Source organism: Perognathus longimembris, chromosome 13, assembly GCF_023159225.1.
Source record: "Perognathus longimembris pacificus isolate PPM17 chromosome 13, ASM2315922v1, whole genome shotgun sequence".
Classification (NCBI taxonomy): domain Eukaryota; kingdom Metazoa; phylum Chordata; class Mammalia; order Rodentia; family Heteromyidae; genus Perognathus; species Perognathus longimembris.
The window spans coordinates 9154956-9177535 of record NC_063173.1 but is presented as its reverse complement, the minus strand read 5'-3'; the positions used below and the strand labels follow the sequence as shown (position 1 = coordinate 9177535).

General features: G+C 37.0%; 1 protein-coding gene across 2 annotated transcripts in view; it reads right to left on the bottom strand.

Moving 5' to 3' along the window:
- Positions 1 to 22580, bottom strand: part of Tmem135 (transmembrane protein 135) — a 178494-nt gene that overhangs the window by 48872 nt on the left and 107042 nt on the right. For both annotated transcript variants that reach the window (XM_048360931.1, XM_048360932.1), the window contains one exon: positions 10250 to 10296. In XM_048360931.1, the coding sequence (XP_048216888.1) occupies positions 10250 to 10296 (47 nt within the window). The remainder of the gene's footprint in view (positions 1 to 10249; positions 10297 to 22580) is intronic.

The window sequence follows — 22580 nt, the reverse complement described above, 5'->3', positions numbered from 1 at the left end:
TGATAAGAGTAGCTCATTTTTCCTTTTTTGACATTTGCCTTCCTTCTGGCTTATACAACAGGGTTTCTCAGTTTTAAGCACTGAACCCAATCCTAAGTAATCCGTATAGACTAAGAAAAGAGACCAAGTAGAAGAAAGTATTTCTATTTTACTAATCATATTCTTCTTGAGGCAATATGAAGTAAGTAGTATAGCATCATGAGGAGCAATTCACCAGGTATAGTAAGTGTACACCTGTAATCCTATCAACTCAGGAGGCAGAGGCAAAAAGATCCCGAGTTTGAAGCCAAGCAAACAAACAAACAAAAAAGAACACAGCACAGACTTTTAGAAGCAGTTAAATTCGGGTCCTGGCTCTGCCATATTTGAGCTATGTGAGCTTAAGAAGCTAGTGAAACTTCTCCATGCCTCAGTTTACCCATCTAAAAATGGGACGGTAAGAATGACAGATAAAAATAGGGACGTTTTGAGGCTTAATTATATAAAGTATAATCTATGATTTAACTATCATAGATACTATTAATACTTCTAAAACTAATAGCTTTTATTATGTATGTATATAACTTGAAGAAGGTGTTCAACAACAATGAACAATGTTCTGTTACATTCCAATACTGGAACAAAATGCATTCCTTTAATAGCTAATTCTCCACTATGAAAGTTTAGAAACACAACTAAAACTTGGTAATCACATCAGTCAATAAGAAAATGATTTCTATTTGGTTTTACCACTTCATTGATTAAATAAATCACAGTTGTTAAATGGATACAATTTTGTTTTCTTTCAATAATTTAAAAGTATGATTAATCACAAGAGCATTAGTTTTTTCATTTTGTGGTACCATGGATCAAACTCAAGAACACTACAACTTGAGCCATGCCTCAAATCCTTTTGCTTTTTCACTTTGCTTTTCAAGGAGGGTCTCACACTTTCCCCTAGGCTTGCCTCCTACTACAATCCTCCACCTCCATCTCCTAAGTAGCTGGGACTACAGGCATGTATCCTCATACCCACTCTGAAGGAATTTTAAGGAGCACCAGACATTTACATAAGCTTTACTCCAAGATGTATATAATCAATCTCTATACAAGGTGAATTCTATCATCCTGAGGTAGTCGATGTTTATCTGACTTGAAATTTTACACAGCCTTTTCTCGTTCTTGTAATTTCTCTTACTCACACTATATTCTTGACCTCATTCTATTGATACTATTAAAATTTATTTGTAATATGAACCTGCAAATAAACAACAAAAGGGATGTGCACATACTACTATTTTCTCATTGCTGAGTGTCTTAACACTCCATATTCTTAACCCCATCTAATTCACCTCATTGAATCCAATGAAAATCAGCTGTCTCCTAAAGACACATAAACTCTGCTGGCATCTCTAATGAAGGTTTTTGCTTATTACCATCTTCTTTGTTCTCTTTTCATGTTGTAGTATTTCCTCTGAAACATATACGTCTCAGTCACAACCTTAGCCTCCTCCCTCATCTACTAATCTGTCATTCTCTCTTGTCAAAGTTCTAGAACTGAGCTCTCAATCTTTCTCTTCATCACAACAATGATTTCAATACTGACATGTGATCGCAGTTCTCACTTTTCATTTTACTTTGTGTCAGCCATCCACATCTGCAGTTACTACCATAATCGGTCATTCTAACTTCTCAAAATTTCACGTAAGGGCTGCGAATGTGGCTTAGTGGTAGAGTGCTTGCCTGGCACCACTTAAGCAGATAAAGCCAGAAGTGGCACTGTGGCTCAAGAGGTAGAGTGCTAATCTTGAGCAAAAAAGAAGCCAGGGACAGTGCTCAGGCCCCGAGTCCAAACCCCAGGCCTGGCAAAAAAATTAATGTAACCTGTTCATCTCCTAATAATATTCACCTTTCATTCTGATTTTATTATTGAATTAGTCCTACTATGAAGGTTCCACGGCCTCTTAAAAGACTTAAAAATTCATTAGCAATGGCTGGGAATGTGGCTTAGTGGTAGAGTGCTTATTTAGTATGCATGAAGCCCTGGGCTTGATTCCTCAGTACCACAGAAAAAGCAAGAATTGGCACTGGGGCTTAAGTGGTAAAGTGTTAGCCTTAAGCAAAAGAAACTCAGGACAGTGCCCAGGCCCTGAGTTCAAGATGCAGGACTGGCAAAAAAAAAAAATCATTAGCCCTGTATTTCTTCCCACGTATGAAAGCTTTCTCCTTTACTATCCTTCTTTTGCAGCTGAAATTCCATAAGCCTAGAAAGCACTCCACTACACTAAATTCCTTCCCATTCAGCTCTTGCATCACGTCCATCTGGTGTACTTCCTTTATCCAAGATGAACCAATTGAATGCTGCGAAGGAAAAACAACTCCACAAAATATATTCAAGTGCAAGTGCAAATGGATGCAAACACTGGCCACCCATTAATTTTATCATTTTACTCTATACACTCAAATCTGACAAATGGTAGCATTAGGTCTTAGAGTTTCTATTCTTCTTCTTCTTTTTTTTTTTTTTAAAGCAAAGACTCTGCCTCCTACTGTAATGAGAAACAGAACAGATCGACCCTCTAGTGGGAAGCAGAGGATACTCATGTCTGCTAGGGTCTCATCTATACCATTTTTCTTTTCTTTTTTTCTATTAAATAAGGCTGTAACCATGGGGCATATTTTTTACAAGAATCTATAGCAAGACAATTAGAGAGCCTAGAATTAATCATTAGAAAGCCTAGAATCGATCCTCTTTGTGTAAATGTTAGTGGCTAAGTACAGAATAGGGAAGCTCCAAATAAACCAGCTTTATTCACACACACACACACACACACACACACACACACAGAGAGAGAGACAGAGAGAGAGAGAGAGAGAGAGAGAGGTTTTGAAAACAAACATAACTCTAGTGTTTTCTGATAATACTGAACATCAGTTCTTTGACAAGTGAAATTTTGCAATGTTATTAATACTAGATCCAAAGAAGACTTTTTCCCCATGGAAATAAAATGTACTTGACAGAGTTTTACGAGCCAAGGGTGGGGAAAGTGAAATTATTACGAGTTACAGACACAAACTTTCTAGTTGGAACAGAGATATTACTGACTCATCAAAAACATATGTAGATTTTAAGATTCTTAACTATAAACAGTAGGTTTCAGGCCTGGGTGGTCTGTGCTATGTCCAATAATATCTAAATTGGCTTATCCTCAAAATAAATATTTCCTTTTATTACTCTGAGTCATGAAAAATACCCAATCTTTGTTCAAAAACAGAAAAGTTTTCAGTAAAATTTTTGAGCAATATGTCTATATTTTCAATAGATTGTCAGGGCACTACTAATTAAATACATGTAAAGAGATATTAAATTACTTTCTCAGTATTTTAAAGAACATTATAAATAGAAGGGAAAATGTCCAATGAGAAATAAATTGCCTCGGTGTATATGATCATTGATTCTTTCTGTATAGCATTTAGTCTAACAAGCTGAAAAGATGATGTGAAACTCTGTGCACCACTGTTTATAAGAAATAAATTAGTAAACTGTCCAAGCCATCTAAAAACCACTTTTAAGTTGAACATGTCATTTTTTCCTTCAAGAATATACTAAAAATGACAGGTGATTAGGTTAAATTAATGTATAACTGAATACTGAATATTAAAGTTGCATAGCAATTATTTTCAAGAAGCCTATTTGGCCTAAGGGCTGAGTGTAGTGGCTTTTGCCTGTAATCCAGCACTGGCAAGGCAGAAATTAGAAGGATCGAAGTTCAAGGCCAGCCTGAGGAAAATGTTAGCAAGACTCCAGCCAGACATGGAGGTACACACCTGCAATCTCAGCTACACAGTAGGCATTGGTAAGAGGAGGCAAGCTCTGAGAAAAAAAGATCAAACTCTTACCTGAAAAATGAACTAAAGCAATAAATGACCATCCATGTGGCAAGTGATAGAATGACTAGCCAGCAAGTATGTCATCCTCATTCAAATTCCAGTACCATTAAAAAGAGAGAGAGAGAGAGAGAGAGAGAGAGAGAGAGAGAGAGAGAGAGAATGGGTTTGGTGCCAGTGGCTCACACCTATAATCCTAGCTACTCAGGAAGCAGAGATCTGATGATCATGGTTCAAAGTCAGCCAGGGAAAGAAAAGTCCAATTAACCATAAAAAAAACCAGCAAGTAGAGTACGGATCAAATAGCAAACCACTAGCCTTGAGCAAAATTGCTCAGGCACAGCGCCCAGGCCTCAAGTTTAAGCCCCAGTACCAGCATAGAGGGAAAGGGAGAAAAGAGGGGGAAGGGAGGGGGGAGGGAGGGAGGGAGGGAGAGAGGGAGGGAGGGAGTATTTAAACCAAAAGAAACAGAGAGTGGTGAAAATTAAGGGGAAAGGCACAATTTATAAGTAATACCATCCTTGTACAGTGTGGCAAAAATGGCTCCTTGAAATCTGCTGAAGAATTATTCTAAGATGAAGTAGTGGACATTTTTCATGGATGACAGGAACTTGGTCTAATTCAGGGTTTTCTTCTATACCTGCTTCATGAGCTGGCCAGAAAATACTCTGAAGTCATACAAAACCCTATCACTGGAGTATAAAAATTCCAAAATCATCACGACCAGATGTGTAGAACTAAAGACCTTGACTTCTGGCTAGATTTCTCACTATTGGTTTATGAAATAAGTATTAAATATTATTTGTTCTAGCTCTAAACTTCTTCCATCCAAAAGAGCTTGCCTAAACATGAAACGCTTTCTGTATGGAAAGCCAGTGAAAACTATGAGAAAATATTTTAGCTGTAACTATCTGTGTTCTATACAGCCCCTAGGGGCTTCCGTTGTCACTGAGTCTACATGGTTCAATTCCCAAAACTACAGCTGTCAAACACCAAAAATACTTGCCCCTAAAAGATGAACATGATCTTTCAAATTTTATTATATAAATAACAGACATTTATCTTAGATTTTTACATAATACTGTGTATTTTCTAATAATTGGGGGATGCAATTAATAGCTTGGCTATCTTATAGCTACAAAATTTATTTTATTGGAATAAAATGGGTTGAGAAAAACTGTACACTATTAATACTGAGGAGATAAAATTTAACTTGAGTTTGGATCTGTACGCTATCCTACTATAATTGAATATATCTAAATCAGTGACAGCTAATATGTTAGAGGACACCAACATTCTAAGAAAACTGTTTTCTTTGTAACACAAAGAAAATAAGGGAAAGGAACATCTGTTCTTTTTTTAATTATTCTACTTATAATATGAAAATAAAAGGTAGTTCTTTTCTTACCAATTTTAAGACATTTTACCAGAAGTCAAGAGCATTGATACAGGAAACCTTTTATGAACATATAGTAAGCTTTACAACTTTAAAATACAATGGGGGGAGTGGGAAAAAATGAGGGAGAGAGCAACACTGTTCAAAAAGAAATGTACTCATTACCTTACTTATGTTACTTTAACCACTCTGTATATCACCTTTACAATAAGATTAAAATGAAAAAAATTATAATTTAAACATAGGTGATTGCTATAAAACAAAAATCTCATCAACTCTTGGGTTTCTGTATTTTGAATGAACATTTTCTATTATGAACTTCACAAAAGACAATATTTTCTAATACTTAACATCACTCATACTCCTTTCTCAGATAATAGAACATCTTGACATTTAATATATCACTGAAATAACAATTTAATCATTAGAATTTTGTTTTGTTTTTAGCAAGTAAAAACTCAGTTTAATGTACTCTCATTTTATATGTTCACCTAGGCAGGACTGTTTTTCTGGATGCCTTGGATCTGAAGATCAGACTGTTTCACTCACAAGTAGCATGAAATCCAATTCTTGTATGAAGAAAATCATGAAAAGTATTATAAGGATTCTTCAGACATAAAGCCAGACTATTTCTAAGGCTAAACTAAAACTCATTTTTAAGCCATGACACTGATGTCTGTCAGCACAGGTGTGCTAACTGTCTGTTACTAAATCCCTATATTTTGTATACATTTTTTATACATTACGACAGAATCAAATCATGTGTTCAAAGTCTCTACATAAACCAGGATAAATTAACGGTTGAAGGATTTTTCACATGTGCTGCAATTTCATCAAACTACTGCCTCGATTTCAGGTAGCAACAATATTCAGAGACCTGTAAACATGGAAGTACAGTAAGCCTTTCAAATGTACGCCACTTGAGTGAACATGTGATATAACAAATATTTCATAGTAACTGAATTATCATACGAACATGACACAAACAGCATTATAGGCTATCTAGTCTCACATTTATTTATATAGAAAAATCACTGTGTGTAAAAAATAGTTCCTATGTAATATTCCATACATAATTTATATATAGAGAGAGAAAGAGAGTAATTATACTTCTAATTGAAGAAGAAATTCAGTCTAATCTCATATTTACAGAAAGCCTGTATATGGGTAATGAGAAACTATTTTAACAGCAAATCTTCCTTATCAAGCCTTTGAAACACAAAAGAATTTCTACCCTTCAATAAACTCATTAGTCTGGTGAGTATTACAAGATAGAAACAAAAATAAAAGGACTTTATAAGGAATACTATTCGGTAGGGTGTCGGTGGTTCACGCCTGTAATCTTAGCTACTCAGGAGGCTGAGATCTGAAGATCTTGGTTCAAAGTCAGCACGGGGAGAAAAGTCCCCATGAGACACTTACCTCCAATTAATGACCAGAAAGCCAGAAGTGGCGCTACGGTTCAAGTGGTAGAGTGCCAGCCTTGGACACAAAGAGGCTCAGGGACAGTGTGCAGGCCCTGAGTTCAAGCCCCGCAACCAACAAAGAAACAACAATAACAAAAGCATACTATTCAGAAAAATAGTACTGTTTTTCTCTAAAAACAAGTACAATAGGAAGGTCTAGTAATGCAGGACTAGCTTTCCTAAATATGCAGTTTACAAAGGAGACAGAATTTGTAGTATTTGGGACATCATTCTAAGTTATAGTCACAAAACTAAGCATTTAATATAGTATTCCATAGACTTCACAGAAGCCTTGTAAACTAACTTAAAGGAGTTTCAACTGTACTGAGGGCAGGAAATCTATTGAATAAATAGCTTTAAATTAAAGCTCTCTCATTCTAGCTCGGAAATGAAGAGGACGGGAGCCAGAGCAGGAGGACCATGGACACTGAGGGCCAGCAGCTCTTCCTGGGGCAATGACAGCTGCAGGAATAAAGGGTGGCAGAAAAGTTGAAGCAGACAACTGAACACATAGAAATGTGTAAGATTAGCAACTGACAGTACCAAAGTGAAAAATGCTGACATCCCAGAAGAGTATATTGAACACTAATATTTAAGAGATCGTATAAACAAGATGGATAAGAAATGTACTCAGGGGGAATGAGGGATGAGGTAACAAACAGTACAAGAAATGTATCCCATGCCTAATGTATGAAACTGTAACCTCTCTGTAATTCAGTTTGATAATAAAATATATATATATATATCAAGAAATGTACTCACTGCCTTACGTATGAAACTGCAGCCCCTCTCTACATCACTTTAACAATAAAGAAATGAAAAAGAAAAGAAAATGTGTAATGGAGAAGCCATGGGGCAGTGACTAGAGAGACAGGGAAAAAAAGGCTCAAGAGACACCAATTCATGGAGTCTGAGCGGCCCTTTTAGATAAGTATCCTTTTCACACAAGTATCCACTAGATTTAATTATGGGTGATTCTGAGGGCTTCAGAGAGAAATGTCAGAAGAAGCAAGTATGATGAAAAACTTCCATCACCTGTATGAGATATATATAGATAAAGATAGATAGATATGAGAGGATACAAAATAACCTTCTAAGAGGGATGTGAAAGCCACATATTTTCATTATACAAATGGTTAACCTGAGTCTTCAATGCCAAAAGTGTTATTTTTATTTTTAAGTAAATTCAGACTTTAGTCATCACAGCCTTTAGAAAATACTTATAAAACTAAGTGTGTTTTTCAAGTTCTTTCTTGGAAAAAATGTTTTCTCTCTATTGAAAGAAACATCACCCCCCCCCCATTAGAAGAAAAACACAAGTTGACTTAAACATAAATTTGACAATACTATTTGATATCTAATTATCTAACTTTCTGTGGTTAGATGCAATATACTTATTAATAAGCTAAATAAACACGTCTACAACTATGTATAAAGGAAACTTTACTTCTAGGAATAGAATACTGCACTGCAACGGTACCCGCCAAGACTCTATGTACTGTGGTTCCTCATTACAGACACAAGCCAGAGCTCCAAAGAACATGTAACTGTTTTGTTTGGTTGTGCTTATTTTTTGTAAATGGTTTCACTTGACCATTCACCAATTATCTTTTGTTGAGTTTTTCAAGCTAATGTCTGCCAAGAACAAGAATTTGGTGATAGTTCTTCTTTTGAGAGAAAAACAACCCCTTGCCTCAGAAAACTGAAAGTGTTTTTCTTGGCACTTAAACCTTATATTGAGACTTCTGGAAAGTATTTTAAACTGTTGTGTTTAGCCCAGACTGTGGGACTGAAACAGGAAAAGGCTCCAGAGCTTTGCACCAAAACACATATTTATAGGGCAGATCTTCTTGGTACACCAAAAATGCGAGGTTTATGGCAGCAGTTTTCAAAATATAATTTCCTAGAACCATGTTACAAGTTGAGTATTTATTGGACTATTCAACATATAATTTGTTTTTTTTTTTTGTTTTTTTTTTTTGTTTTTGGCCAGTCCTGGGCCTTGGACTCAGGGCCTGAGCACTGTCCCTGGCTTCTTCCCGCTCAAGGCTAGCACTCTGCCACTTGAGCCACAGCGCCGCTTCTGGCCGTTTTTCTGTATATGTGGTGCTGGGGAATCGAACCTAGGGCCTCATGTATCCGAGGCAGGCACTCTTGCCACTAGGCTATCTCCCCAGCCAACATATAATTTGTTTTTAAACTTCAAAAATGTCTTGTGACTAGAATATGCAAAGCCTTAAACATGGTATATTATCAGGCTGTCTCCCTAAATTACCGTTCTGTTAGGAATTTTCTTTTTTATGTAAATTTTTTATTGTAAAGGTGATGTACAGAGGAGTTACAGTTACATAACTCAACAGTGAGTACATTTCTTTTTGACAGTGTTACTCTCTCCCTCATTTTTCCCACTTTCCCTCCAGCCCTCCTCCCCCCACAAGTTGTAAAGTTGATTTCCAACATACTATCTAGCTAGAATCACTGTTGAATTCCTTCACCCTTTGTCCGACCATTTCTGTGATTTCCCTTCCCTTCCCCAAATCAGATAAATTTGTACACAACACAAAGAGTATAGAAATCAAAAACAGTAACAACAAGGAGTAAACATGCAGGGGGTGGGGAGAGGAGAAATAACTGAAAATAGTACCCCTCTCCGCAAAAAAACTGTTGCTTCCATTTCTTGGAAGCATTTCATTTCAATAAGCATCATTTTATTATATGGTCATATGGACATAGCTATTGAGCCATTGTGATCCTCTGCTACAAATATCCTAGACATATAAAAGCCTGGCCATTCTCGCTGTGATTAAATTCTGCCTAGATCCCATAGAGTCAAGTGGTAGAGTGCTAGCTTTGAGTAAAAAGCTAAGGGATAGTGCCCAGGCCCTGACTTCATTTCATGCCCAGGGCAGGCATTTAAAAAAAAACACAACGATTTCATGAATGTAATAAGAGTGTCCTAAATGGGAACAAATTGGTATCATTTAAAAAAGGAGATTATACAGAGTGGACACACCGACACACACACACCAATTCCCACAGACATTCTTCCTAGCATTTGTATGCTCAGCCATCTTAATCCACTCTTCCCAGAGCCTAGGGTAGATGCCAAGTACAATTCCAGCACAAACAGTATTAAAATTGGCAGAGTAAGATCACTGTGCAGGGCACTATTAATTTTTTATGTAAATTGAAAATCAGGAGTAAAGAATATTTTTAAAAATCAAGTCTATAGAAGACAAAGATCAGAATTTGATACTGACAACTAGCATACTGAACTTTCCAAGATAAGCTATTCAAGAGAGCAGGAGGGAATGAGTCAATTTACCTTTACTTGCTTTTCTCTCCTCACAAAGCTAGGGATTTATTTCTAACCGAGAGGGAGGGAAGTGCTGCTCTTGAACAACATTTAATTAGGGAAATAACTTGGTTTCATAGTTGAACACAAATTTCTAAGGGATACTATTTGGAATATTAAAGTAAATAGGTAAAGTAAATAGGTAAATAGGTAAAGAAAACATACCTGAAGAAGAACATGTACATGGCTGCTGTAATGCAGAACAACAGCACCTGTAAGGACAAAACACACTTCTTGAAGTACATCACTTGAAAAAGAACACTGACATCATTTGTGTGACATATAACAGATAACAGCCACTATTATTAAATCGTGCACGTGAAACAACTAAAGGATGCACAAACTAGTTAAATATATATATGTGTGTGTATATATATCCTTATATTTGCTACCTTCCAAATAAAACATATTAAGCCAATAATAAAAATAGCCATATAGTTACAATATATACATACACCATATATAAAATTGTCCCCTGGTATCTATGAAAGATTGATTTCAAGAACAAGTCACCCAAATGCCTCACACCAACAGATACCTTCCTACATAATATGGCTCAGTACTGGCATGTACCTTACACACATCCTCCTGCATACTTTGAATCAACTCTAGATTATTTATAATAGCTAATACAATGTAAATGCCATGTAAACAATTGCTATGCTATATTATTCAGGGCATTAATGTAAAAAATGTCAATGTTTAGTCATTTTTTTCTGAATATTTTCAATCAGCAGTTGGCTGAATCCATAGATATGGAATCCAGTGCTACAGAAAGCTGGACATATACTTTATGCATTAAGCTGGATACTTTACACATATTTACACATATATACACAAATATTAACATATGCAACCAGTAAGTACAAATATATGCTAGTATTTACAAACTATAATTCACACACGTTATGGAAATTTACAGAAAACAGAACTAAGACAAAGAAAGCAATTTTTTTAGTAGTCTATTAGAATAACTGAAGCAGTAAGTCACTTCACAAGGATAATATCTTTTCTATATTCACGTCAAGGGATAAAATGAAGCCTGCTAATTACTATATCAAGGTGACTAGATTTCTTATGAAGTAAAATGCATTTTGACAGCCAATTCTAATCAGTAAAAAAAAAACAGATCAAATAAATACTTCACCTTTTATGAAATATAGACTGCCCATTTTAAATAGTTCTCTTAAAGTATTATATCTAATAAATCTGGATTCAAAATGTTTCCATCAAAAATATCATACTAAAATGGTATAGGGAAGGAATCCAGTCATGACAAAAAGCTTAGCTACAACAACATGGTAGATCTAACAATATTTTAAAACACAAACAAGGAAGTTGTGCAATGCACTGTGTTAGCAGCAGTGAGAATTCATAAGCACATACACTTGTCTATGAGAGGCTGACCACAAGAACAACAAAATGAAAACAGTGTGAAACAGAGTTCTGCTATTTCCAACAGAAATAAATCTCTAGTCATCTAAAGAAAAGAGTAAGAGTTTAGCTATTACAATTCAAGCTTGACAAGCTTGCTGTCTTAGCAAAAGATAAGCATCATAAATATATCCTGATAAGAAAACACACCAGTTCAAAGATTGGTACCAATTACTATTAAGCAAATGTATAATGTGTGTATGTTATATATAAACAAATATATATAATGTGTTTGGTTAATATGCTATATGCATACACACCCTGCTCTTCCTGTCTTTCTCCCCACGCCCTTCATCTACGTCTCCCTCTCATTGCCCTCAAATACCTAAGGCTTACTGTACAGCTTTTAGAAATATAAAGCATATAGGATAACTTTTAGTTACTTATCAATTAAATTCATAAATTAAAGTCCAAGTGAGTTTGTTTGCCATTTTATTTCCTCATCAATTCCAGATCACAAAACTCAATTTTTGATCTCTATATCGATGCCTCCCTATTGAGCAATACTAGTTTCCCAGGTGTTCAGTGTTGCAAGCTTTTCTTGCATTTGCCAATGTCAGTTATGTTAAGACACCACACACACACACACACACACACACACAAAACTTTCCTCATAGTCTCTACTTTCTCAAGAGAATTCATCTAGTCTTTTTCTCAAATTGCCACCATGATTTATCCTAATACTATAAACATGTCTGTGACCATTATTTGATATTTATCTTTATGAAGAATATACATTTGGAACTGGGGGGAAGGAGAAGGATTGTGGCTCAAGTGGTACAAGCCTGAGAGGCCTAAGCTTCAATCACAGCACCTTCAAAAAGGAAATAAAATACTTAGGAACTCAAGCTTTGGAGTAAGACAGATCTAGGTTTGATCTTTATCCTGTGTGACTGGATAATTTCTGTGATTTCCCAAAGCCTTACCTATAAATTAATATTTTGCTTTGAAATAATGAATGAGACAGTGCTTGCAAAAGTGCGAAGCACTTGGCAAATCTTTTTTGTTTTTGCTTCTCATTAAAAGTGACTGAGACCAAAAAAAAGAAAAAAACAAAAAAACAAAAAAAAAAAACCATAACCTAGTGCAGAGACATAAGCCTAGATGGAGAGGTTCAAATCTCAAATACTTATGCTCACATTTTTATACAGCAAAGAATGGTGATATGAAAATTGTACAAATGGTAATAAACCTGAAGGATACTGAAATAAAACTAAAAAACTAATGAATGCATTCCACAAATACTTACTAAACAATGACCATTTGCCAAATACTTATGTAGAACGTAAAAAACAACAGCAAACAACATAAAAAAAAATGTCTGTCCTTATGAAATTTATCTACTAGTCATAAATGAGAGGGTATTGGAGAAAAGCAACACATCATACCATGGTAAAAATTTTAAAGGAAAATGAAAGATAAGAAAACAGAAATGTAAGAGACTGAAGATTTTTTGCCAAGTAGCAAGGGAAGAAGACTGTTAACAGAGACTATGGATACAAACTAGCCAAGGAAACAAATCAACAGAGAACTGGAAGGTTTATGGACTTTGAAAAAAAAAAAAAAGATAGGAACTTATGGAAATGATCATAATGAAACCCATTTGTGCAATAAGAAAGAGAAAAAAAGGAAGATGAGAACTGAGTATACCATCTGTTCAATAATATATTAACTAAAAATACTAAAGATTTTCATTTTGGGCTAGTGTGTTAACTTTCTACTACTATAGTGACAAAATACCTGAACTAATCAATTCATACAGAGGAATGGTCCAGTCTGGCTCACAGCTTCAGGAGTTTCAGGGCACAGTCATTTGTCTCTATTGCTTTGGGCCTGTGACAGCTCAGAATACCATGGTGAGAGCATGTCGCAGAGGGATCTTGGGATCCAGGAAGTCGAGGAACAGGAAAGGGATGGTATCCCACTATGCAGTGCAAGACACAGTCCCAGTTACCCAGTTGCCTCCCAACAGGCCCCACCTTAAATGGTTCCAATACCTCCCAATAATGACATAAACTGCTGAACAAGCTTTTAATGCTTGGGACTTTGTGGAGCAGCCAAGAAAGATTCAAACTACAACACTAAGTAATATTTTTTCAGTATTTTTTGAGTTACTGTGCAAGTTCATTAGTAATTCTGAGTTCAAAGAGTACTTCCCCAAACAAATGTAAATCTTTAAATAATAAAGAATATTTTCTATTTTACAAATTACAGAGTTCAAATGAACCTCACAATAAATGACTATGCCTTTTTTTTTTCATATGAAGAAACATCACCCAGAGTAAGAGAAGGTAAACAATATATATCCATGCTTGTTGGGCTGTTCTTGCAATCCTTTATTAACAAATGATTGGAAAAGCTGTTACTCTGTGTATCTACTGGATATAAAGGACAGTTACACACAATCCTGACTCCAAGGAGTTGCTACTCAACAGGTGTACACAGTAACTACCGAATACTTTCTGTAACTTAAATGCTTCAACACTTATTGAAATAATTGACACAAACATTTTGACAGTTTTGACATAAGTAAATATCTGCAATAGCATTATCACTAAAAAGATACATTTATCATGCCCAGAAAGATATTTTATTGCTTATTTAAATTTAGTAACTCTAGATTTCATTTACTTGGTGTTCTGTTTCTTTTACTTTTCACAAATCTGTGAGACACTTATCTCTAATTAACCACCAGAAAACCAGAAGTGGTGGCATCGCTCAAAGTGGGAGAGGACTAGCCGTGAGCCAAAAAGCTCACAGGCTTGAATCCAGGCCCTCAGTTCAAATCCTATAACAGACAAAAAGAAAAAAAGAAATGTACTCTTTACCTAACTTATGTAACTGTAACCCCTTTATAATAACAATACATTTAATTTTAATGTTTGTCACTAGGAATAGTGACCTATATATAATACTTGACAGAGGGCTGGGGATATAGCCTAGTGGCAAGAGTGCCTGCCTCGGATACACGAGGCCCTAGGTTCGATTCCCCAGCACCACATATACAGAAAAAACGGCCAGAAGTGGCGCTGTGGCTCAAGAGGCAGAGTGCTAGCCTTGAGCGGGAAGAAGCCAGGGACAGTGCTCAGGCCCTGAGTCCAAGGCCCAGGACTGGCCAAAAAAAAAAAAATAATAATAATAATAATACTTGACAGAGACAAAGAGAATCATGTTTCAAAGTCAACCTGGTCAAAACTCTGGCAAGACCCCATATCTCTACCCAAAGCTATCATCCTAGCTACATGGGAAACATAAATAAATGAATCGAGGTACAGTTTGGCAGGGGTAAAATACTGAGACCCTATTTTTATAAAGACTAACTCAATAAAGGCGGAGGGTGTGGCTTGGGTAGTAAGGCATGAATTCACTGAATAAAATGATTTTCAGTTCAATCCATGTTATCACAAAACATGGGATTGGTTAACACATGTCTATAATCCAGGCTACTTGGACTGGTATGGAGGATCTGTGTTCAAGCTTAGCCCTGAGAAAAACAAGAGCCTGTTTCTTTTTCTGGGGGGGGGGAGGGGGATCAGTTAAGAAAAAAAATTGAAAGGTCCAAGGACGTGACTCAAGTGGTAGGTGCTTACCGGGTAAGCCCTTCGTTATAATTCCCAGTACTGCCCCCCCCCGCCAAAAAAAGCATTTTATTCTTTTTTTAGACTGAATACTATCCCAAACGCACATATGTACCATATTTTCTTTATCCATTTATCTGCTGATAGACACTTAGGCTGTTTCTATACTTTGGCTACTGTGAAAGGTATTGCAATAAACATGGGAACACAGAGCTCTCTGACCAATTATTTCATTCCTTTGGCTATGATACCAGGAATGGGATTGTTGGATCATATGCTAGTTACATTTTAACACTTTGAGGAACTGCCATATTGTTTTCTTTAATGACTGTACAATTCACAGTCCTACCATGTTTCCTTTTCTCTCCATTTTAGCCAGTGCTCACTGCTCACTATCTGTTGTTGTTTTGATAACAGCCATTCTTATGGAGGTGAAGGATAGGCATGTTCTCAATTTTGACAAAAATATTCTCAAATTTCTCGCCTAGAAGGCAATAGCAATATACACTCCCCAAAGAGTTTATAAAAGCAGTTACTTCCTGATACTACTTACTAAACACTACTGTGTTTAATCAAACTGTCTATTCTTTGTTAATCTGATGAGTTACAGAAATGTGGTCTCATGTTGTACTTGCCTTAGTAAAGCTAAATCTCACCAGGTTTATAACTTTACTTGCATTGCTGAGGATTGAACTTAGAGCCCCATGGCTGTGAGGTAAACACTCTACCTCTAAATTCCATCCCCAATCCCAACCCCAACCTTCCATTTATTTTTTTTTTGGTTTGTTGACCTGCTTCTTCATATCTTTTGCCCATTTTGACTGGGAGGTTGTTCTTTTAGAATCCATTTTTTGTCTTTTGAAAATGAATATACTTCTATTCAAACATGGAGTTAATTTCAATACTATCATCAAAACTGAGTAGTTAAATAAAAGGAATCTCATGATGCATTGAGACAAAAGAGCAGCATGGAAAGGAAAGTTCCTGGGGCTGAGGAGCACTGTTCCCTAGAAGGGTTCAGGAGGGCCAGAGTTAAACACAACATGCAGGTGCTGGTAGGAAAGTCATTATTGCTCTCAGCACAGGCCATGCAGCATCCGCTACAAATGATGCCATTCAAGACCTAGCAAAGAAGTCACACTAGACAGCACTGCAGAATCATTAAAATTACCACAAATGTGTAGAAATGGAATTATGGCCCAGAGTGAATACAAGCTAGAAGAGAAAGCTGGTGTTAAAATGTATACTCTAGTGTCATTTTAAAGTCCATTAGAGACTTGATGGTGCACTTAACCACTTCATAGCCCAACACGCCTGTGCCCTTCAATAATATCCTCAGTTCAATGATTGTGTCTCTGGTCCTAATGGCTGCGGCTGCTCCTAATGTGTTCACCTCCCTTCCCCAGCCCGTACCGCACTGCTTCACCGCCAAGCCTAAATGCTCACATGGCGGAGATCCAATCCCTTTGGTTATGCAAATCCCCACACTCATCTTTCTTTTCTGGAGAAGACACAACAGAGTTCTGCTTGCCCACCTATTCTTCATGCATATTTTGTTATATATGAATCACTTATTCAACAATACAGGATGGAGCTTTGTATCTAATACTTTAGAACTCAGTAAGTGAAACAAAAGGTGGATGTTGGCTCTTGATTATCAGGACTCCTAATGATTTGGAAGTGAAACATAAAAGGCAAGGAATCACAAGTTCCTCCTTCCTTTATGCACTAATTTAATACCAGCAACATTCCCAATATATTAGGCAAAACAAAGCTACCTATTACTTGATTCCTACTGCTCCAACTTATGAACCTGCCTCTCTCATATCTCATTATCTAGTACTCTAGGACAGAACTATTAACACCTCATCCCATAGGCAGCACTTACTATGTACCAAGTATATGATTATATTGGTACAATAATTATTCACTGCACTTAAGCAATCAATGGTCTCAGGGCTATCTATAAAATTTTGTATCTTTGAAACGTTATTGAGAGCACAGAACTCCACAGGGCAGTTTTAGTTGTCAACATACATAGACAGGTCTTGATATGATGTTAGTTTCGATGTACATTTTCAAGGTCAACAAAGAAACATAAGCCTCCTATCTTCCAGTTATAAATACAGTGTGGTCAGAGTGGTGAGAAGTGCAGCCTATATGACATTATCCTTCTGTGGTCAGTTGGATCTCAACTTCCATAAAAGGTAAACAACTTAAAGTATGGAATTGGAAATTTTAAATAGTAATTAATATCACTTAAAAGGTAAAGTCTTCATTAAAATAAAATTTGAATTCTGTTGGCAAGTTTAAAAAATAGTTTGAGGGGCTGGGGATATGGCCTAGTGGCAAGAGTGCTTGCCTCGTATACATGAGGCCCTGGGTTCGATTCCCCAGCACCACATGTACAGAAAATGGCCGGAAGGGGCGCTGTGGCTCAAGTGGCACACTGCTAGCCTTGAACAAGAAGAAGCCAGGGACAGTGCTCAGGCCCTGAGTCCAAGCCCCAGGACTGGCCAAATAAATAAATAAATAAATAATAGTTTGAAATAATTCATTAAAGGATTGCAGATAAAAGACATAAAGAAAAACCAAATATTTCTTTTCAAAAATGTAAAAGAGAACCCAAGTGTTTTTCTTCATTAAGCAAAACATTAATTCAGTGTATACTTGGAGACCTGAAATCATACAATCCAGCTAGACCATCCACCAAAGACCAGAGCACTCCATCCCCATATCTACTAGGACCATGCAAAGGAAATCCAGTTAATTAAAGTGCAACTAGTGACCAAGACAGTAAGTCAGTGGCTTCTTTTACTCCCCTCACTCCAATTCCGCTATTTCATCATCACCCAATGGGACATCATAATCTATTCGTATGATTAAAAAACAAATGAGCTGGGTACTGGTGGCTCACACCTGTAATCCTAGCTACTCAGAAAGCTGAGAGCCAAGGATCATGGTTCGAAGTCAGCCCAGGCAGAACAGTCCATGAGACTATTATCTCCAGTTAACCATCAAAAAGTCAGAAATGAGACTGTGGCTCAAATGGCAGAGCATGAGCCTTGATCAAAAAATCTCAGGTACAACACCCAGGGCATATGTTTATTTTTTTTTCAGTACAAGAAAAAAGAATTAGAGCTTTTATAAATTTCACTTGATAATGAAATACCTGCTAAAATATCATATATGCAGAAAAAGCTAAAGTCTCTATGTCAAAGAGCATATTATTTATGTAACTACCAAAGTTCATGAAAGTAAAAATAACAAAAATACTCCATAATCCTCAAAACTTCTATAAAATTTTTATTGTAGAAATGCAAAATAGAACAAAAAAAGAATATTTTCCACTTTCTAAAATGAGTAATGTAGATATTACAAACAAATGCTAAATACCACTCTTGTTTATGGGTATGGTGAGATGAGAGGATTTAAGGCATGAACCAGTTTCCCAGTGGGTTCACTGAATAATATGATTAACACTGGAAAACATGTTACTTTCTCAACTCAGAACAAGAGAAGGGGAGGGGAGGGGAGGGGAGAAGGGGAAGGGGAGAGGGGAGAGGGGAGGGGAGGGGAGGGGAGGGGAGGGGAGGGGAGGGGAGGGGAGGGAAGGGAGGGAGAGGGAAGGGAAGGGAAGGGAAGGGAAGGGAAGGGAAGGGAAGGGAAGGGAAGGGAAGGGAAGGGAAGGGAAGGGAAGGGAAGGGAAGGGAAGGGAAGGGAAGGGAAGGGAAGGGAAGGGAAGGGAAGGGAAGGGAAGGGAAGGGAAGGGAAGGGGTAGAATGCTAGTCTTGAGCAAAAGAAGCTAGAGACAGTGCTCAGGCCCTGAGTTCAAGCCCCAGGACTGGCAAAACACACACACACACACACACACACACACACACACACACACACACACACACACACAGAAACAGAGAGAGAGAGAGAGAGAGAAACAGAGAGAGACACAGAGAGAGAGAGAGAAAAAAAACAGAGAGAGACACACACACACACACAAACAGAGAGAGAGAGAGAGAGATCCAACTCCCACATGTCATTCAGCACATGGAGGAGACAGAGGTGAAAAGTTCTGCCTTAACTCAGGACAAAGTTACAGCTGAAAAAATATTATTCTTTCAATGGGGCAAAGTAGATGGCTCACTTGTCGCACAGGCTCCTTGTTATAAATAGACAATTTGTAGTAATTTCTCTCTATTTTTCCCCAAAGGGAGGTATTCCCATTAACCTCAAGCAAGAAAAAGAAACAGACTTGAGGTGATAGGATTTTCCCTCAGAGACACTACAAAAATACAAGAGAGCTTCCAGATTACTTTAGAAAGGTCACAGCAGGGCCAGAGCAGTACAGCACTGCTGCTTCTTACCATCTGATAAAGGTAGAAATGGAGGTTATTAGCTAAGGCAGTCAGTAAAACAGTACAACTCACTACTTCACTAGCCACACCATCCTGCAGACAAAGGCCGACAGCCCCGCTGCAGCTGAGCTCCACACTTTTTATGTCCACTAAGAGACAATTCATTCTTGATATATAATGAATAGGCGGATACCAAATCGCATTAAAGTTGTTTGTGGTATTCATATAATGGAATGCCATTTCCTTCTCCCAAATAGTGGGCCGTATTGGCTCATTCCAGACATCATGTAAGAAAATCCCTCCTGCATTAGGGATGGTATTGCTCATATCTGTTGCTTCTCACCATTTTTGGCCAGCTGTGGATTCCTCTCTTCCTACTCACTTCTCACTGATTAACATTTCTTCAAGCAGGAAAGGTCATGAACTGATGTTTTTCTCTAAAGACCATTCAGATGAGTCTTAAAAACAGATGGTGGTTGAATTCTCATCTAGAGGAACTATAGAGATGCTTCTCAGCTCCACTTCCTGAAGAACTTAGCTATTCAATGCGATGTTCCAACATAAACGGACACACAGGGTTGTCTTCCAGCTCCTATGCTATCAGAGAAAGGGCAAGGCCTAGGCCATGCTAGATAACCTCAAGAAAATCTCATTTTGATTCCTCTTTCCTATCTACTCTATCTAATATACAATTTTCCAAATCTTCCAGAAGTTATATAATAGTTTCAAGAGAGAAAGTGCTCAACTACAAACAACCACTGACATTTTAAAAAATTCATTATGGGCTTTGTTCAAATTGAATAGATTTAGGGCAGTGAGAAGAATTGTTATGTAACCTTTTTTAACAGTAAGTGAAAAGGGATTAAGTAAAGGAAAGGGAGAATGCAGTCAAGGATCTAATGTATATCCTACAAAATTAAGAAGAGTAAGGGAAGGAATAAGTAGGAGAGGGATGGGTGAGAATGTTGAAAGGCATGACACTGATCAAGATACACTGCAGTCATAAACAGCTTTATTAAATGGCAACTCCTTTACAAACTACTTGAAGATTATATACACATACATTCATGTATATATATATATGAATGGAAGAAAAATATAGTGCAGTTGTAAAGGCAAGTTTAGCTGTCATTAATTAGCTCTTATAGACCCTTAAAGTGATTAAAAAGAAGAAAGAGATTTATAGACTACAGGTTGCCTCTATCCTGGAAATCTTATACTCTGAATTCCAGTTTGTACGTGGCCAAGACCCTATGTAAACTTTGCATAGAGCCAGTTTCAAGGATAAAGCTGGTCTGACCTAAATTAATGCAACAAGGAGTCTGCCTCTGCCCAAATACAAAAAAAAAACTTTTAAAAGGCATTAATAACATAGAGATTAATATCTGGAAATGTTTCCATACATGTTTCACTCCTAACAGTATTTTACTTTAATATAATAATAATGTGGATATTCGGTATGTATTTGAAAGTAAATAAGAAGGAATAAATGCACAACTTCATGATGAAATCAAAGAACTGAACTTTTCTAAATACACTCAAAACAATGCACCTTTATGAAAGCTTTACGCACATTTGCAATCCTAGTACTCTGAAGGCTGAGCTGGGAAGGAAGATCTCAAGTTCAAGGCCAACGTGGTCTGTATAGTAAGACCCTGAATGGAAACAAAGTATGATCTTTGCTTTTATTACTTTCTTTCACAATGATACACCTAAGAGATGAGAAAGTTTTAGAATGAACAATGTGATCTTCATATAGTATTTTAATTCTTCCAGCATGTTAACAGATCAGTAATCATGATGTCAATAAAAACTGCCATCAAAGGAAAAATGCATTTAGCTTTCTTATTATATCTTGTGGTACTAGGGTTTGAATTCAGGTCCTTGTTCTGGTGATATGCAAGCATTCTACAGTGTGAGCGATGGCTTTGGTCCTTTTTGCTTTAGTTATTTTGCAAGTAGTATGTCACACTTTTTGTCCACCTTGGGCTCAGACTCTGCTACTCTTGCCTGTGCCTCCCACGTAGTTACAGGTACTCATCAGTATGCCTGACTTTAGCGTGTGTGATAGGCACTCACTGATTTTTATGTATTTTTTGCCCAGAATAGCCTAAAACCATGATCCTTCTGGCTCTACCTTCCATGTAGTTAGAATTATAGACATTGCACCCAACCTACTTTTGCTCATTCTAAATTTTTTTCTCAAGAAGTTGCCATTAAAAGATAAAAGAGAAAAATTAGACTAAAGTTTCCTCAAAATTTTCCTTAATAGTTCATTTTATCTTTTCAAAGCCTTTTTGAGTAGTAACTGACATAATTTCAGAGTTTTTGTTTAATTTTCCTATATTCTTTTTAATTTATTAGTGCACATGTGTTTTATGGACACATTCATGTTGCTTTTTGCTTCAATTCAGGGCCTGTTATTGAGGTCCTACTACGTGAGCCATGTTCCCAGTACTGCCATACTTTTTTTTTGGGGGGGGGGACCAGTCCTGGGGCTTGGACTCGAGGCCTTAGCACTGTCCCTGGCTTCTTCCCACTCAAGGCTAGCGCTCTGCCTCTTGAGCCACAGCGCGACTTCTGGCCTTTTGTATATATGTGGTGCTGAGGACTCGAACCCAGGGCTTCATGTACATGAGGCAAGCACTCTACCACTAGGCCATATTCCCAGCCCTCATATTGCTTTTGGTTTTAAAATACTAAAAGAAAAAATGTATACTTTCTGTCGGTCATAGTCCAAAATAATGTCACACAGACATACACAACATTTCACAGTTAGACTCAAAGGGAGTCATTTTATTCACTCATATAATGTACAGTTACTTTTCTCACACAGGTATGTTTGTAAGTGTGGGTGTGTGTGCACTGCTCCAGGAGCTTGAATGTAGGCCTGCATAACGCCCTTGACTTTTTGTTTTAGCTCAGGACTAGCACTCTTCCACTTGATTCACTACTCCATTTCCAGCTTTTTTTGGTGGTTAATTGGAAATAAAAGTCTCATGAACTTTCTTCCTTCTCAGGCTGGCTTTGAACTCAGATCTCAACCTTTTGAGTAGCTGGGATTACTGGCTTCGTGCAAAATTTTTAAGGGTCAAAAAGCTACTTTAAAAAATAAAACACAGGGCTGGGGAT